A 17,584-nucleotide genomic window follows, 5' to 3' on the forward strand; every position below is an offset into this window, starting at 1 on the left:
AAAAAGTCAAATAAATTAATTATTAAATCAACTTTATTTTTGTTTTTTTTTGGCTAAATGAAAACTTTTATTATAATTTAGATTTTTATAATAATGCACAACTTTTTGAGTGCTAAATTATTACATTTGTTTTTCATATAAATGAAAACTTTAACATTATTCATATTATTTTGATAATAATATAACTTTTAATTTGAGTACTGATTGTCTCTTAGCTAGTTGCTTATTTACAAATATACTATTAGAATATTAGCCATTTATTAGTACTAATTAAGCACATATGAATGCCTTACTCTACATGACCTTATTCTACATCCCTAATCTTACCCAATACCTAAACTTAACAACTACCTTAATAACTATTAATAAGCAGCAAATTAGGAATTTATTGAGGGAAAAGTTGTAATTAACAGTGAATAAGTGTTACCTATTCTTAAGTGTTTTCAACTTTACTAATGAAAAAAAAAACATGCATTTCAGTGCGTCACAACTAGTAATTTTGTCACTGTTTTGGTGTAAACATCACTAAACAGCCTAAAACTCATGCAAATTGCTTTCGGTACAGATTTTCTGGCCATGTTTGCCCTGTTACCATGTGTTTGTGTGTGTATCTTTACCTCGGCGAGCAGCAGTCCCTGCGGTTCAAGCTCCAGCTGTATTCGATGTCTCTGATTGTCCAGAAAGTCCTCCAGCTTCAGATACTTAAGCGCACAGAGCGAGCGATAGTCCCTCCAATACACCGCAATCTCCATCTCTCTGGACTGAACGAGTACATTAGTTGAATATCTGAGTATGATCTGAGTGTGTGTGTGTGTGTGTGTGTGTGTGTGTTACTCACTCTCTCCAGCTCAAGAGTGAAGGTCTGATCCCACGTCTGTTCACCAACAGTCTTCCAACACGTCTGTCCCACCACACAGTTCTCCAGCTTCAACACTGCGCTCACCTCCGCTAAACACACACAAAAAAAACCCACATCAGACGGTCACTTACTGCTGCTAAATACCTAACTCTTGCTCTTTTGACATGCGTTTGAAACTGTGACACTGTGAATTTTAAAATGTCCTCTCTAGTAAATTCAAAAGATTTATTAAAATCAAAACTGTTAAAATGACTAACTTTATAAATATTAATGTTTAGGTGCCACAACCCGAGAGCTTATTAACATATGACCAAAAATTTGGAACAATTAAGATTTTTTTAAAAGTTTCAAAGAAGTCTCTTCTGCTCACGATTGTTGCATTTATTTAAAAAAAGTAAAAGTAAAAAAGTATTTTTTTGGGTAAAGTAAAATCAAAAGTATTAAAAATACCCCAAACTTTGAGGGGCATTGTATCAGAATAAAAGCACAAAGACACTCACAGGACAGCTCTTCGCTTTTGCTGGGAATCTTCAGGCTGAAGCTGCTGTTTCTGCTGCTCAGAGTGAGTTTGAAGGGTCGTCCGTCTCCATGACCGTGAGGCAAAGCCACCGGAGATGCACGGCTGCGGCCCGGGACGACCTCCAACAAGCCCATACACCCCAGCAGACGCACCTGGAGAGTCCCTGAATGGGACAGACACGTGACACTGTCAGCATGAGACGGCCGCATTTGATGTGACATTTACGTTACAGTAATTTAGGTGATGACTCACTAAAACGTGCAAAATAAGAACACAAGCATGATCATATTTCACCCAAAATCAACACAAAACAAAAAGATAACAATAAATTAAATATTGCATTTAAATAAATAATTATGAGATTTGATTTCTCATTATTGATTTCTCATTATTAAGTCTAGTCTTTAGAGTTACACCATTAAGAATATAACTTTATTATATAAATGTATAATTTTATTATATTATATCATTTTATTATAGCTATTGTTTTTTTACTAATGCAGTCATGAAACAATTTGATGTAAAATGTTTTTAATTAAATAAGTAATAATAAATGAAATCCATATAATGATGATCCATATAATTTTATATTTTATTAATTTCTATTAATAATAAAACACATGATTAAATAATTTAATTTATAAAATATATTTAATTTGTAAAAATAATATTGTCAATTTTTATTCATATTTATTTAAATGTGACCCTGGACCACAAAACCAGTCATAAGTGTCAGTTTTTTGAAATTGAGATTTATACATCATCTGAAAGCTGAATAAATAAGCTTTCCATTGATGTATGTATGTTTTGATTTGGCTGAGATACAACTATTTGAAAATCTGAAATCTGAAGGTGCAACAAAAATATATATATTGAGAGATATTGAGAAAATCGCAAACATTGTATATTTTTTAATTATTATTTAAAAAATTTTTTTTAAAGCACATCATGTTTCTTTGTTTTGATTTTGGAGTGAAATGTGAGCCGTGTTGTTGTGGACAGGTTCTTGACACTCGTGTTACTGTTACTGACGTACCGGTGAGCGGTGAGGGTTTGCTGAGGGTGCTGTACTGATTGTGGACATAGGGGGCGCTGTGACGGGAGCTGAAGGCTGAGGATGACGCCAATACTAACTCCTCCTTAATCAGACACACTTTGGGATGATCTTCTGGTAGATTGACCAAACGCTGCTCCAACGACACTCGCAGAAGATCTAAGCGCTGGGACGCTTCGCTGAGACGGGACTGAGCCTAAAACAACAAACAAAATCTTTACCCTTGTTCCTCTGATCCAAACAAATGGCGACTTCTGTGTGTCATTTGTATGAGGTTTTGTTTCTCCCAGGGTATCTTAGGGGGTGCATGTGTGTTTCTCACACCTCAGCGATGGCCTTCTTGTCCTGTGCTTTTCCAGCTCCCAGAAGTCTCAGCATGTTTTTGGCGCCCTCGGCCATGGCATGTTCAACACGGTAATGATGCCAGAGCTCCTCGATACGAAGCTCCACCCCACACAGATCCGGCTTACCTGCAGAGATGCACACACATACACATACACACACACGTCAGATCCTGCTGGGTGATGCTATTAATAGAAAAAACACAACATTACATGACTGCTTGCCCATGCTGACCCATGGCCCCTCCCTTTTCTCTTAGGATTTGGATGGTGAAAATCTATAATGAGCTTGTGTTTGATTTATGATTGTAATTAGGAATGTTTAACAACTGAAACAACTTTAAATGAAAACCTTAAATGTTGCTGTGGCAACTTATTGAAAAATTTGTTTAAGTTGAAGAACAAAAATGACTACAACTGGAAATTAAACAAACTGAAAATTAATTAAAGACATTAAAAAATATCAAAACAAAAACACAAAAAATACTAAAACGTACTTAAACTAAAACTAAAAAATTGATTAATTAAAACATTTTATTTTTAATTAGCTGCCACAGCAAAATTTCTGATTTTCATTTAGTTTACATTGTAATTTTAAGTAAAATGTGTAAAACTGGAAACTAAAATTAAAACGAAATAAAAATAAAACTAATAAAAACAAACTATAAATTTAAACGTTGCCACTAACTGAAATGTTTTTTTGTATATATTTGTGTGTGTGTGCATATATATATATATATATATATACACACACACACACACATAAAAACAAACATTTCAATTAGTGACAATATTTCTCATTTCTATTCAAAGTTGAACAATTTTTCAGCTAAAACTGAAAAAAATTAAATAGAATAATAAGAAGAATAATAAGAAAATAAATTAAAATTAGAACTGAATGAAATAAGTTTAAGCTAAAAACTAAAAACTACTAAAACTGAAAACTAAACAAACTAAATTAGACATTAAAAAACAAAAACAACAAATTTACTAAAATCTAAACTAAACTAAGATTAAACTGAGAACAGAACATAAAAAAATATTAATAAATACAATAATAGTAAATAAATTATACTAAAATAACACGGTTAGATGTGGGGACCTCCTAAATAACCCTCCTCCTGAGTCCTGACTCCTCCAGCTAATGAAGAACAGACCTTTTCACACACTCACAAACCTGCAGGTTATATTCAGAATGGCAAACTGCTCATGCTATATTTACAGTATGCAGTAAGTATGCCGTGCACAGTATGTATGGCGTACCAATATAAATGCCTACAGTTGTAATAAAGAGCAGCATGCAACCAGAGAGCTCTGCAAGAAATGCAATGCGCTTGACCTGACTTTCCATTTCTAAAATGACGAACCAGAAGTGACGTGAACCGTGATTTCTAGCACTTTAGCTCTTAAAATCAACATTACGATGAATCAGACTGACAGGACAAGATCTCATGGACATTATATTTCTCTGACTTTAAACAAGACTCTAGAAGAGGTGAATTATCACCAAGTTAAACAAAACAGATGTTACTGATCAACAAGAATTATGAAGTGAAATTGTAGTTCCTGTTAATGGAGAGACCCGTCCTCAAATCCCCTCACAGGATGTCAAACATCATTCCCCGAGCGGCCCGGCGATGGACGCTGATGGCCGAAGGGTGGAGCCGCATTAATAAATCTATTCTTAACCAGCCGCTGCCGTTCAGCCCCAGGACACATGAGACTTCAGCGCCGAAACACGCCATTAGAGTCCATTAGAGCCGCACGCTTCAGCTCCGTCCATTTCCTCCCTCCATCTCTCAAACTTCTCCAGCTCTAATCTTTCTGTTTACATCTCATCTTCATTAAGGAATAGTACGTTCAAAAATGAAGATTCTTCACACAGCTCTTTTCTGTACAACAGGCGAAAAATATCAAGCTCCAAAAAGCATAGACAATACTATAAAAGTAACAGTCAATACAACTTTATAAGTCTAAACACAAAACAGCAGTCTGGAAAGACAGACAGTTGTTTGCCGCTTGCCAGAATTAGACTGACAAGATAACAGCAGACTGGTTTGCAAAGCATATGGATTCATGTCCTCACCATATATGAAATGTTGCACTGGATGGAAATCATGTAGGTTGTCTTATCACAATATCACTATTACAGTTTTTCTCAGTCACATTTTGGTGCATTTCTCAAATCATCCTTAATATTTGTAAAGAAGTATGTGCATTTCTCAAAACAATTCGTACAAACAGCACAACACAATGGATTACCTGCAAAAGCCTGTAACTTTATCAAAATCTTTAGTTTATCTGTCAAAAGTAAGTATGCATGTCAATGAACATATCAGTGCCATCAGAATGAAAAGTCCTTGTGTCATTGTTCATAAACAAGATAGTCAAAATGCTTAGTCATGTTGTCAATCAAACAGTGTACTCTATTAGCATTACCTGATGTAAACTATAGCAATCGTTTGCATGACAGTTACTGTATTGAAATGCAGAAGGCTGCAATTCTTATGTGTGTCATATATCCATTTCAAAAGTACAAATGTACACATTACCGTATGTGAGATATTGATTGAAAGAGACTGGATAGGACAAAAAAAAAGAAAAAAGAAAAGAAAAAACACATTACAGAGTCATTGTGACAGACAAGAAAAAGAAACATCCCTGATAGTACACGTACATCACTAAGACGTCTATTTCACGTCTACATTTACATCTGCAAGATTTATTTTTTAGAGTGTTTGCTCATCTGCACATTTCCTACCAGGTGTCAAATAGACTTTTATTAGATGTCTTTACTGTAAGATGTTTATGATTTAGAGTGTATGTAAAAGTGACATTTTACAGATGTCTGTCAGATGTTTGTACATGACAGATGCACAAAAGGGAAAATACAAAATTAGAAAGGCAAACACAGGAATCATCCCTTAGGCAGAACTTCGCTTTTGCATGCAGCACTCTATGAGGAATTTCAGAGAACTGGTTTGTTATTGTTTAATCTACATTCCCTTATTAGTGAAAGTCAAGATTCACCTGCACAATGCATGGCCAATTTATAAATAAACTAACAGGAATGTGTAGAAAATATACTTGACAGTTTATGACAACTATATCAACCATTTTGCATTTAATGACTTATATGATGAACTAATGACTACATATTTTGAGGGGTAAGACTATTGCACAGAGAACTATATAATACATTTTGAGCAACATGACACTAGCAAATGATAATGTAGGAAAACGCAGACAAATGTACAAAAACCATTGCATGAATGTACCAAAGCAATCGCAACTTGTTCAAATAAATGAGAAACTGCTATTATGATGTGCACAAGTGACTAGATGATGTGGAGGTTGAACAAGTAGTTTTGAGAATTTCATTTCTGATCTGAGAAATGCACCAAAGTGACTGAGAAAAACTGTAAAAGAGACTGGATAGGACAAAAAAAAAGAAAAAAGAAAAGAAAAAAAAACACATTACAAATTCATTGTGACAGACAAGAAAAAGAAATATCCCTGATAGTACACGTACATCACTAAGACGTCTATTTTACATCTACATTTACATCTGCAAGATTTATTTTTTAGAGTGTTCGCTCATCTGCACGTTTCCTACCAGGTGTCAAATAGACTTTTATTAGATGTCTTTACTGTAAGATGTTTATGATTAAGAGTGTATGTAAAACTGAGATCTTACAGATGTCTGTCAGATGTTTGTACATGGCAGATGCACAAAAGCGAAAATACAGAATTAGAAAGGCAAACACAGGAATCACCCCTTAGGCAGAACTTTGCTTTTGCATACAGCACTGTATGAGGAATTTCAGAGAACTGGTTTGTTATTGTACAGGAATGTGTAGAAAATATACTTGACAGTTTATGACAACTATATCAACCATTTTGCATTTAATGACTTATATGATGAACTAATGACTACATATTTTGAGGGGTAAGACTATTGCACAGAGAACTATATAATACATTTTAAGCAACATGACACTAGCAACTGATAATGTAGGAAATTAGGAACAAATGTACATAATCAATTGCATGAATGTATCAAAGCAATCACAACTTGCTCAGAAGAATAAGAAACTGCTATTATGATGTGCACAAGTGACTAGATGATGCGGAGGTTGAACAAGCAGTTTTGAGAGTTTCATTTCTGATCTGAGAAATGCACCAAAGCGACTGAGAAAAACTGTAAGTGAACTTGAGCTGCTGTGTGGACAAGACTAATGACTACATGAGTTGAGACTCCCTCCGGAGAGTCAAACAGAGAAAAGTGATGTTAAAGGATCTCTATGATGATGTTAAACTGTTAAAACACTCATGTGTCGGAGTGAGTGAGATAGACAAAACATGCAAGACATACCCTGAGTGTCTTCTGTGTGTTCGGTGGCCTGCATGGCTTTACGGATCTGCATACGGATGATGTCAATCTTTGTCTTACTGTCCTGCAGCATCTGCTGTGCTGACTGAAGCAGTTTTTTATCCTGGAGGACAGAAAGATGGATTGATGGAAATAGTCAGATAGACATCAAAGTAGAAAGTCAAATAGACAGATAGATAGATAGATAGACAGACAGACAGACAGACAGATGGATAGACATTCAGATGAATAGACAGATAGATAGACACTCAGGTGGACAGACATCAAGATAGATAGACAGATAGATAGATAGATGAATAGACAGTCAGATGTATGGACATCCATATAGATTGATAGTCAGATGCATAGACATTCAGGTGAACAGACAGTCAGATGTATAGACATCCAGATAGATATTCAGATAGATAGATGAATAGATATTCAGATGAATAGACAGTCAAATTGATAAACATCCAGATAGATAAATAAACTGATGGATAGACGTTTAGATGAATAGACAGTCAGATAGACAGACATCCATACAGAAAGACATACAGACAAAGAGTCAGACAGATAAACAGTCAGACATTAAGACGGACAGTCAAATATAGACCGTCAGAGAGAGAGAGAGACATTCAGATAGATGGACAGATGTTCAGTACCTTGGTAACACCATTGGCATAGATGGGGATCATGTTCTCTGCCCCCTGTTTGACCTTCAGTTCAATGTTGAGCTGTCGCTCCAAAGCCTTAATCCTGTCCTGATTGGCTGAGGAGCGACCTGGCGTCCCGAGAGACTGAATGTCATCTACGGGTCAAAGACAAGAAGTCAAACATTTATCTGGGGTCATGGATTATGAAGACTGTAAATGAATATACACCAGTTTGTTGTATGTTTACAACAAATTACATTGTCCTTGAAGATTCATATTCACTCATCAATAATGATGAATTTTACATTAAACCTATATTTCTTACACATGCCCTTAAAGGTAAGCTTTTAAAGATGACTCCCGACCTTTGCTGTCATCGTGACCCTTGACGACAATGTGGGCATCCAGCTCCTGCAGCTTAGCGTGGAGTGAGTCCAGCTTGCGGCTGGAGCTGCGTAACTGGCTATCCACCTGCTGGGCATTGCGTTTGTCAGTGGTGGCTCGCCGCAGGTTCTCCGCTCCTGCTTTTATCTTCAGCTCCTTCCGGATCTCCCTCCGGATCCTCTCTCGCTGCTCGTCCAACTTCTGCTGCACGCTGGAGTCGGAGAAATCAGAATTCTGGTCCAGTCCCAGCTGCTCCAGGACGGATAAACCATCCGAATCCTAAGAGAAAAGGGAGGGGACATGGGTCAGCATGGGCAAGCAGACTGAGGTTATGGATAGATAGACAGAACGATACAATGAACGAAATGACAGCGCTTCCATTAACCGATGTTATGTGACTAAAGCTTCATTTTTTCTCTCCCATGGTGACAGACTTTGGTAGGTTACGTATATATCGCAGCCCCTGAAGGTATTGTTTTTAACTGAAGGAGGTGTATGCGTATGTCTTTACAGAAGCAGCACGGAGGGCTGCGGCAAGGCTAGTATAAACACAAGCACTGACTAGAGTGGCTGCGATCAGCTCTGGGGCCTGAGTCTGAGCTGTGATGCGCTGCAGATGTGTGCAGTGTAAATAAGGGGTTATCCAAGCATTAATGGCAAGGAAAGCTCTTTTTACTTGAGAGCAGCCACGTATGAGGTGTTTCTTGGAGGTTGTAGTACATTAAAGAATAATCATGTGACATTTACGTAGACCAGGTGACCTGTAAGTGTAAATGTTTCCATTGCAGTTTTGGGAAATATTCCTTTTTTTAAATTGCCTGAAAACTCACCTCGATATATGGGACTTTTCGCAAAATTGACATGTTTCCATTGGGCGTATTTTCAGTTCGCAATTTCAGGTTGCACAATTTGAAGTGTAATGGAAATGCAACTATTGACAGATAAAATGATAGACAGTTAGATGGACAAACAAAGAGTTAAGCAGACAGGGACAATAGACAGGGACAAAGAATAAGATGGATAGATAAAGTGATAGATTGATAGATAGAATAATAGATAGAATTACGCATAGAAACATACAAAGATAGATAGGTAGGTACATTAGATAGATAGATGGATAGATAGATAGATAGATAAAAACAGATGGGAAGTACAGTACATCTGTGTAGTTTCTGTAATCTGAATTTCCATCCAGTTATATGGTTTCACAGAAATGACTTTTGAAAGACGGGTGGAATAATCAGTTCTGCTTGTGAGTATCTAGTTTAGTTTCTACCAAGTTCCTCAAAAACAAACAAAAAAAACCCTCTGAAAATCCATGTAATAATGACACAGATCTTGCAAACTCACTACAGCAGTAAATATAACACTGTTTCCTGGTGGACTGATATAGACCACTGCACAATGATTTGAAAAGGCCGAAACGAAAAGCGTGATGTCTGAGACTGAGACTCTTAACAGATTCGGGGTCAGTGACGTGCTCTGCTGTACATTGATTCAATATGAACATAAATAACTTCCTCACAGGAAGACATAAACACACCACCTGCTCTTAGACCAAACACAATGATGCCTCAAACCCCCAACAACAGTCCAGACCAAATTATTGCTTTTGTTTTATTTTATATTAGCACTTACTGTATTTGATGAAATAGCCTTGGTGACATTAACTATTCAAAGCTTTTGACCAGTTATTTTATATAATCACAGTACAACAATTACAACAAAGCAGCTCTACAGAGGATCTAGTGTTAGTCAATCAAGTGCTTTTAAATTCATCTTTATGCAGCTGTAATTGAAACAACTGATGTTTTGTTAGTGATCAGTAATGAGTCAGCAGCGGTGTGAGGAGAAGCAAAGGGCAGCTCTGCGGTTCAGTGCTCATGCTGAGGAAGTCAACAACATCAAGAGAAACCTTATAATCGTGGATAGTGTAACTGACTGCGGACTTGCATACAGAAGTTCTCTTTTGCGTTTTGTTTTCGTTGGCCGATACCGACACAAGAGACACTGAAAATCACACAGACTGAGCTGAACTGTAATCAAACATCGGCCAGCTGAAATATAACACACTTGTGCACTTCGCACAGCCATTTAAAGACTAAACACACGTCTGGCAGTGTAAATAGAGCAGGTACCAGACTCAAGACACCGCAGAAACATTCAACCGCATTATATTTCAGCTGACAGAGAGCGAACGGCACACATGAACGTTGTGACTCAATAAGGAAGTTCTGCCGTGAGCAGCTCACTTACAAAACACACAGGAAAAGTCACTTTAGTACGATCAACGCGCACACACAAAACACGTAGGAAAGAAAAAAAACCACAATGAAATCTCTTTCAAATCTCAATAGTTCCTTCAAATTCAGTGAAGAATTTTGCTGAGGTCTCCTGTTTCTCAGTTGTTTCTAAAGTATCAGACAAGATCTTTGTAAAAAGTCTGCAATAAACAAGCATTTCTCATCAAATGGATCTGAGCTGCTCTCCATGTTATTTTTAAAGCTCTGCACAGTCAAAATTGTAAATAAATCAGATTATTGGGAGTATGTTTTACAAAGCACTATTTCAGTCTTTCATGTCTAAATTTATGTTGCAGTTTCTTTAGAATTACAAGTGAAACTTACTAGCAATCTTTGTGTGAAAATTGTAAATCCTACACTAAATTGTTGCCAGTATGTATCTTATCTGATAACAACTAAAGCAAAAAGTTTGTCTTCATACTTTGAACTTTCTCCTCCTCTGCAACAACTTTACTTTTCCTCTCATGTCAACACCTTCATATAGAGACACGTTCACCATCTAATCAGAAAAAAATTAAGTCCTGTCCTAATTTTATCTTCATATCCTGTTTCACTCAGAGACACGTCACATTACGGAAATCGAATGTCTTGTGAGCACCACTAAGCTCTGAGCAGCATTAGTTTCACTACAAACAGAGTTTAGAAACATCATAAATGCAAAAACACAACAACTATAAACCATCATCATCATGATCTTCAACTCACAAAGGTTTAGTTCAGGGCTTAAGGGGCTAATTAAGCTAAAAATACAAATTCTGTCATCATTAATCCATCCTCATGTCATTTTAAAGCTCTTAGACTTAAAACAAAGAACATAAGATATTTGAGTGTTTTTCCCCAGTGAAAGTCAATGGAGTCAAAAAATTTGAACTAAAAAAAAAGACAATTTTATGTTAATTTCAATAAAATATATGTAAAAATGAAACCTATTTTAGGCTAGTTGTTATGGCAACAATTTTCATTTAGTGTAAGTTGAAGTAGTAAAATAAACTAAAACTGAAATAAATGTTACAAAATACTGTACAATAAGGTTCCATTAGTTAGCATTGTTTAATGCATTAACAACAAACAATTTTTACAATATTTTCTTACAATATTTGTTAAACTTTGTTAACTTTAGTTAATAAAAATACAACTCGTAGCTCGTATTAGCTCATGTGCATTAAATAATATTAACAGATACCACTTTTGATTATAGTAAATGTTGAAATCTTCTACGATTTCACATAACCTGATATCAAAAGATTAATAAATACTTTAAAAATATTTTTCATTTTTAGTTCACTAACAGCATCAAACGAAAACCATTAACATTAAAAATAACTAAATAATAATAATAAAATATTTGAAACAATGATAAAAATTAGTTACACAAACTTTAACTAATTATTAAATGAATTAATTATTTAATTAATTATTAAACTTTAACTAGTATATTAAAGATACTAAAGTAACTCCAAGAACTATCTTCTATGTTCCACAGAAAAAAATAAATTCATACAGGTTTGGAACGACTTGAGGGTGAGTATTAGGTGAACCGTCTCTATAACAAATTGAAGACGCTTCGATGTGAACTGACTAGGATTTGAGTTCCTACCACATGTTCGGCCTCCGCTGGGCTGGAGGGAAACTCCTCCAGCGAACAATCTCCCGCATCTCCTTCGCTGTCCATCACCTCCACTCCTCTCCCGTTCTCCTCAGATCTAACACTGTTTTGTCTGTTATTAGAGGCACTGACACCACATACAGCGATGTCTTCCGCTCAGAGAAAACGGCAGCAACAGCTTCCTGTTCATTTCTACATGACACACAAGAGACGTCTGCTGTTTGCACAGGAACACACACACACTTATACATGGGCACGTGGATGGTTTGCTTTTGAAATCTCTCGACCAACTTCCTGCTCAGAGACGAGCTCTGCAACTTGGCACTATTACGTGTGTGTGTGTGTTTTAATACACAGTATGACATTTCTGAACTCTTGTGTCCGTTCTGAACCAAAGAGGAAATGAAACTGTCCAAAAAGACACACACAAGTGCATCATCCTAACATGCTGTCTTAAATTTACTGCAGCTGGAATACCGTTTCTAGAATACTTATTGAAGATGTGTATTCAATACCGTTTCTAAAACATATTGAAAATGATAATTAGTTTGCTTGTTCATCAGATTTGGAGAAATGCAGCATTACATCACTTGCTCTCCAATGGATCCTCTGCAGTGAATGGGCGCCATCAGAATGAGAGTCCAAACTGCTGATAAAAACATCACAATAATCCACAATACTCCAGTCCATCAAGTAATGGCTTGTAAAGCCAAATGCTGTGTCATCATTATAATTCTTTTAAATGAAAATTGTTACAAATATGAGTCAAAATATGAGTCTGCTATCCATAAAATTGTTTCCTCCAGTGAAAAAGTCCATCTCTTCAGGAGAGAAATCTGCACAGATCAAGCACAGTTTAAGCCAAAACAGTTCTAAACAAATGTGTTGTGGATTTCGATGTGAGAGGAAAACAGGGGATGAACATTTCCATTCGAGAAAGCGTTATTATGGATTATGGGCTCATATTTTAGCCGTAAGCAACAATTTGAAGTTTAAAACATCTTAATGATGGATTTTTTTCTTTTGGCTTCACAGAATGTTAACTAATGGGCTAGAGTGGTGTGGATTACTTGTGGATTATTGCAATGTTTTTATTAGCTGTTTGGACTCTCATTCTGACGGCACCCATTCACTGCAGAGCATCCACTGGTGAGCAAATAAGGTAATTCTACATTTCTCTAAAATCTGATGAACAAACAAACTCATCTATATTTTGAATAGTCTGAGGGTGAGTACATTTTCAGCAAACATTCATTTTGGGGTGAATTGTTCCTTTAAGGTGCATGTTTATCCATATAAAGCCACAGGACTCGTGGTCTCTGCTGTCCTCAAATGGCTGCAACACCTAGTGATGCAAAGCAGAGAAGTGAGTTATTACTCTATCAAGGTGTTCTAACAAAAGAGACGATCTATGTTCTGAATATAAACATGATATAATTTATGATCACTACTTTAATGTCATGCATCTTTAATCTCAGCTCCAAATTTGACCAGGTTAAACTGAGCGACTACATTCTGAAATGACAGTGGAAACCTTCTAGTGACGCTTCACAGGGTCTGTAAGGCCCCGCCCACAATGTCCCGCCCTCAAATCAGGCCGACAGTGTAACGTTCAGGTATTCCAGCCAGGAACATTTCCCAGAAGCCATCCGACTGCTGTGTTTACAGACAACATTGCACAGGAACCGAACAACACGAGTTCACATACCTGAAAAACCGAATAAGCAAAGCAAAGATGCATGGATGAGTTTTTAAAAGAACATCTGTATGTAGAATTTAACACTTTTACAAAAATGTACTGTATTTTTGTTTCTGCTACTGTAAAACAAAATGTTGTTTTTTTTTTTACCTTAGAAGCCACCAAGAAACCACCTTATTCTTGTAATGTCTTAAAAACTCTTGTAACACCTAGCAATTGCCTGACAACCACAAGAACACCCTAGCAACAAATAAGAAACCACCTGAAACACTCTAGCAACTACCTAACAATGCCCTAGCAACCATCTGTAACACTTATAGGTGTCACAATCTCCAGCTGAAGTGCCCATGAGCTCCTCCTAGAGGGCATTCCATCCAATACCTGTAACCACTCCTTTTCCCATAACCTCCTGCCTAGGAACTGATTGCAGACACACCTGTTACCAATCACCAGGACTATTTAAGATGCACACTCTCATACACTCATTGCTGAGTCTTGTTTTGCTGTAGCGAACATTTCCTAGTGATTTCCTTGTTTCCTGTTTGCCTGTGTGTTTTTTGACTTTGGGTTGTTCCCTGGTTTCTGTGATCGTTTACTGCCTGCCCTGACCTTCGTCTGTTTGTTGGATTACTATTTTGTCTTGTCTTGGATGTTATTGAATATGTTCTTAAATAAATCTTGCACTTGGATCCCCTATTCAGTTGTCACGCCGTCCTGTAACAGAAGACTCAGCCATACCCGGATCCAGCGGCTTTTTGAGTATTGCTAGGCCAGCCATGGACCCAGCTTTAAGGTTAGTTCATCTCCGTCCGGGATCGTGCTCCCTCAAAGACAACATTTAAGACTTTTTGGACAGTGCATATCATTGCATTGACTAAATTCATCAAAGATAGTCCTTGAGTTGTCGCTCTGGAAATTTTTGGATTATACACTATTATTGATTGGTTCCCCGTTCATGATGGACTTGAGTGGCCATGGATGTCACGCCACAGTCTTCAGCCGCTAAGATGTTATTGGTCCTGTTACTGGTCATCAGGAACATTGCATTTGAAGACATCAGGTGTTCCAAAGACATTTGGGGCTGATTTCCAGTTTGGTGGATCCACCACTGATTTTGGCCAAAGCAGCTGGTATTCCACGGGTCTCAGCATTGGCTGTCACAGAGGCTGTTCCCCTATCCTCAGTGCTACCTGTAATGGTGGAAGCCATCCTATGTGTTTGGGCTACACACAGCCCAAACTCAGTCCTGGAGGGCCGGTGTCCTGCAGAGTTTAGCTTTAACTTGCCACAACATACCTGCTACCTGCTAGGAAGTTTCTCGTATGTCTAGTAAGAGCTTGATTAGCTGGTTCAGGTGTGTTTGGGGCCTTCAGGACCAAGTTTGGGCACTACTTCTCCAGAGCTTGCTCCAGCCCATAAGTCTGCTTAAGTTCCTCAGCTGCTCCTGAGGTGGTGGCTTCTGCTGCAGAACCTCCTGAGGTGTGCGGCGTCCACTTCAGTTCTTCTCAGGGCTGTGGTGCCCATTTGTAAACTCTCTGTTTGTCCTATTAGGACCAAGGAGGTCATCTCTGAACTCTCAGTCTGTCCTGTTACAGCAACAGAGGCCATTGTTAACCTCTCTGTGCTTTCTATTCCAGTCCTGCCTGATCTGCCTTGGTGGTTCCCTGCACCATCAGCTCTACTGAAATAGTCTTCAACTCCATCAGCTCCACCCTAGTGGTCATCAGCTCCACCATGGTGATTGCTGGTTTTATCTGCTCCAGCCTAGTGGTCTTCAGCTCTTCCCTGGCTCCCTGCTCCATCCTGGCTTTCTGATCTGCCGGCTTTGCCTTGGTTCCTTTCTCCACCAATTCCACCCAGGTTCCCTGCTCTGCCAGGTCCTCCTCCAGTACATGGTCCTGGCCCTCCATCCCTCCCTCGTTCTGCCTCCATTCCGCCTCCATCACAGACTTCTATGACTCTTTGAGGAGTATCTAAAAGCCTCTCTTTAAGATGGGGCTCTGTAACAATCTCCAGCTGGCGTGCCCATGAGCTCCTGATCAGGAACTGATTGCAGATACACCTGTTACCCATCAGGAAGACTATTTAAGCTCTTACGCACTCGTTGTTGAGTCTTGTTTTGCTGTAGCGGACATTTTCTAGAGGTTTCCTTGTTTTCTGTTTACCTTGCCTTTGTGTCTTTTGATTTTGGATTGTTCCCTGGTTTTTGCGATCGTTTGCTGCCTGCCCTGACTTTTGCCTATTTGTTGGATTACTCTGTAACAGAATGAGTTCCATGATGCAGAAAACGCAAACAAGAACAACAAAAAAAGACAACAGCATTTCTGAAAAATGTAAAAGTATAAAAATTAAAAGACCCAATTATTGTCCAAATTTTATTTTTTTCCTGAATTCAAATGATCAAAATTTACCGCCAAGAACACCCTAGCAACTGTCTAAGCACTAGCAACTTCTCAGAACATTCTACCTACCACCTAGCAATGCTTTAGCACCATCTAAAACACCCTAGCAACTGAGTAGCAAAGCAAACACAATGCTCCAGTTAAATAAAACAAAACCCCAGAAACAAGCTCCAAATATCAGGGCTCGTTTTACTGTGTATTATATTGTGTATCGTTGGTTTTGTTCGAGGAGGATCAGATTTCAAGAGATCTGAACGATTGCTACTCCACATGTCTCGCTGAGTGAAAACTACACCTGAGTCTCTAAACATCTCACAACTGATCAATGAAAGACGTGTGTGGACGAGAGACACTAAACACAGAGAAGGAGAGAGAGAGAGGCAGGAAGTCATTAGTGAGCGTTGAGTGGACTGATCCATTTCTCTTAGTGCTTTTGGCAGAAACAACAAGCAACTTAAATGTAATAAAAACTGAATTATCAGAAGGACTCCTGCTGCTGAGAAAGACAAAATCCTGTGAACCAATCTCAGAAAACCAACCAAATCACACCAAATCTACCTCAACACTTCTAGCACTTCTTACACAAGACATGTTTTTTGTTAGTTTTTTAAAAAGAAAGCAAATATATATATATATATATATATATATTTTAGCACAAAACCATATATTTACGGAAAAAATCACAGACAAGACGTGATTTGAATCGATTCAATGGTGAAATGTCTCTCTGGTTGAGAAAAAAATTAGATTAAAAAACAATTTTAGTTTTAATGAAGTTTTAATGAGGTCCATTTTGATTTTACTTTGGACCATTTAAGATCTAAACTCCGAAAGATCTAAACGCTGGTTTTCAGTTGAAGCTTCAATCACATCTTGTTTCTGACACGGGCCATCAGCCATTTCTTCAGAAAGCAATCAGACACAATCACGACTGTCTGTGAAATCACACGGACATTTCAGATGAAACCCTGCTGAACACAGATTATTATTATGTTATTCAGAGTCACATTAAGAGTCACTTCAGAATTAATAATTTGTGTGCGGCCGCCGTCAGCATCTGCATTCATACATACGTGTCTGAAATGCATCAGCTTTTTTCTTCTGATTTTTTTTGCAGCTTAATTATAATTATTAGTGACTCAACTAATGAGGTCAGAGAGACTGCAGACTGCAGAGAGACTCAAAGAACAGCACCAACTTTTGTTCAAATCATTTGGCGTAACAGCAAAGTTTTAAATAACTGTAGATGCGCATCCATGTAACACTGTAAAAAGGTTACAAAAAAAATCTATGACAACAAAGAGCATTAACATGTGCACTTAAGAAAACTTAAGAAAAACCAAGCACAGCAGTGTTGAAATACACTGTAGAAATTATTTAAATAGCGTCCA

At 37.5% G+C, this 17,584-nt stretch overlaps 1 protein-coding gene across 1 annotated transcript; it reads right to left on the reverse strand.

Annotated features, from left to right (window-relative positions):
- Positions 1–476: 476 nt before the first annotated feature.
- LOC127162732 (serine/threonine-protein kinase N2-like) lies at positions 477–12,320 on the reverse strand. The gene is made up of 9 exons (XM_051105595.1): positions 12,084–12,320; positions 8,165–8,462; positions 7,809–7,954; positions 7,150–7,270; positions 2,758–2,903; positions 2,416–2,629; positions 1,360–1,542; positions 839–948; positions 477–761 (listed from the first exon to the last, which is right to left on the reverse strand). Exons 1-9 carry the CDS (start codon positions 12,156–12,158, stop codon positions 477–479), a joined length of 1,578 nt encoding a protein of 525 aa, XP_050961552.1. The 5' UTR covers positions 12,159–12,320.
- Between the last annotated feature and the right edge of the window lie 5,264 nt (positions 12,321–17,584).

The sequence above is a fragment of the Labeo rohita genome, chromosome 3 (genome assembly GCF_022985175.1).
Source record: "Labeo rohita strain BAU-BD-2019 chromosome 3, IGBB_LRoh.1.0, whole genome shotgun sequence".
NCBI lineage: Eukaryota > Metazoa > Chordata > Actinopteri > Cypriniformes > Cyprinidae > Labeo > Labeo rohita.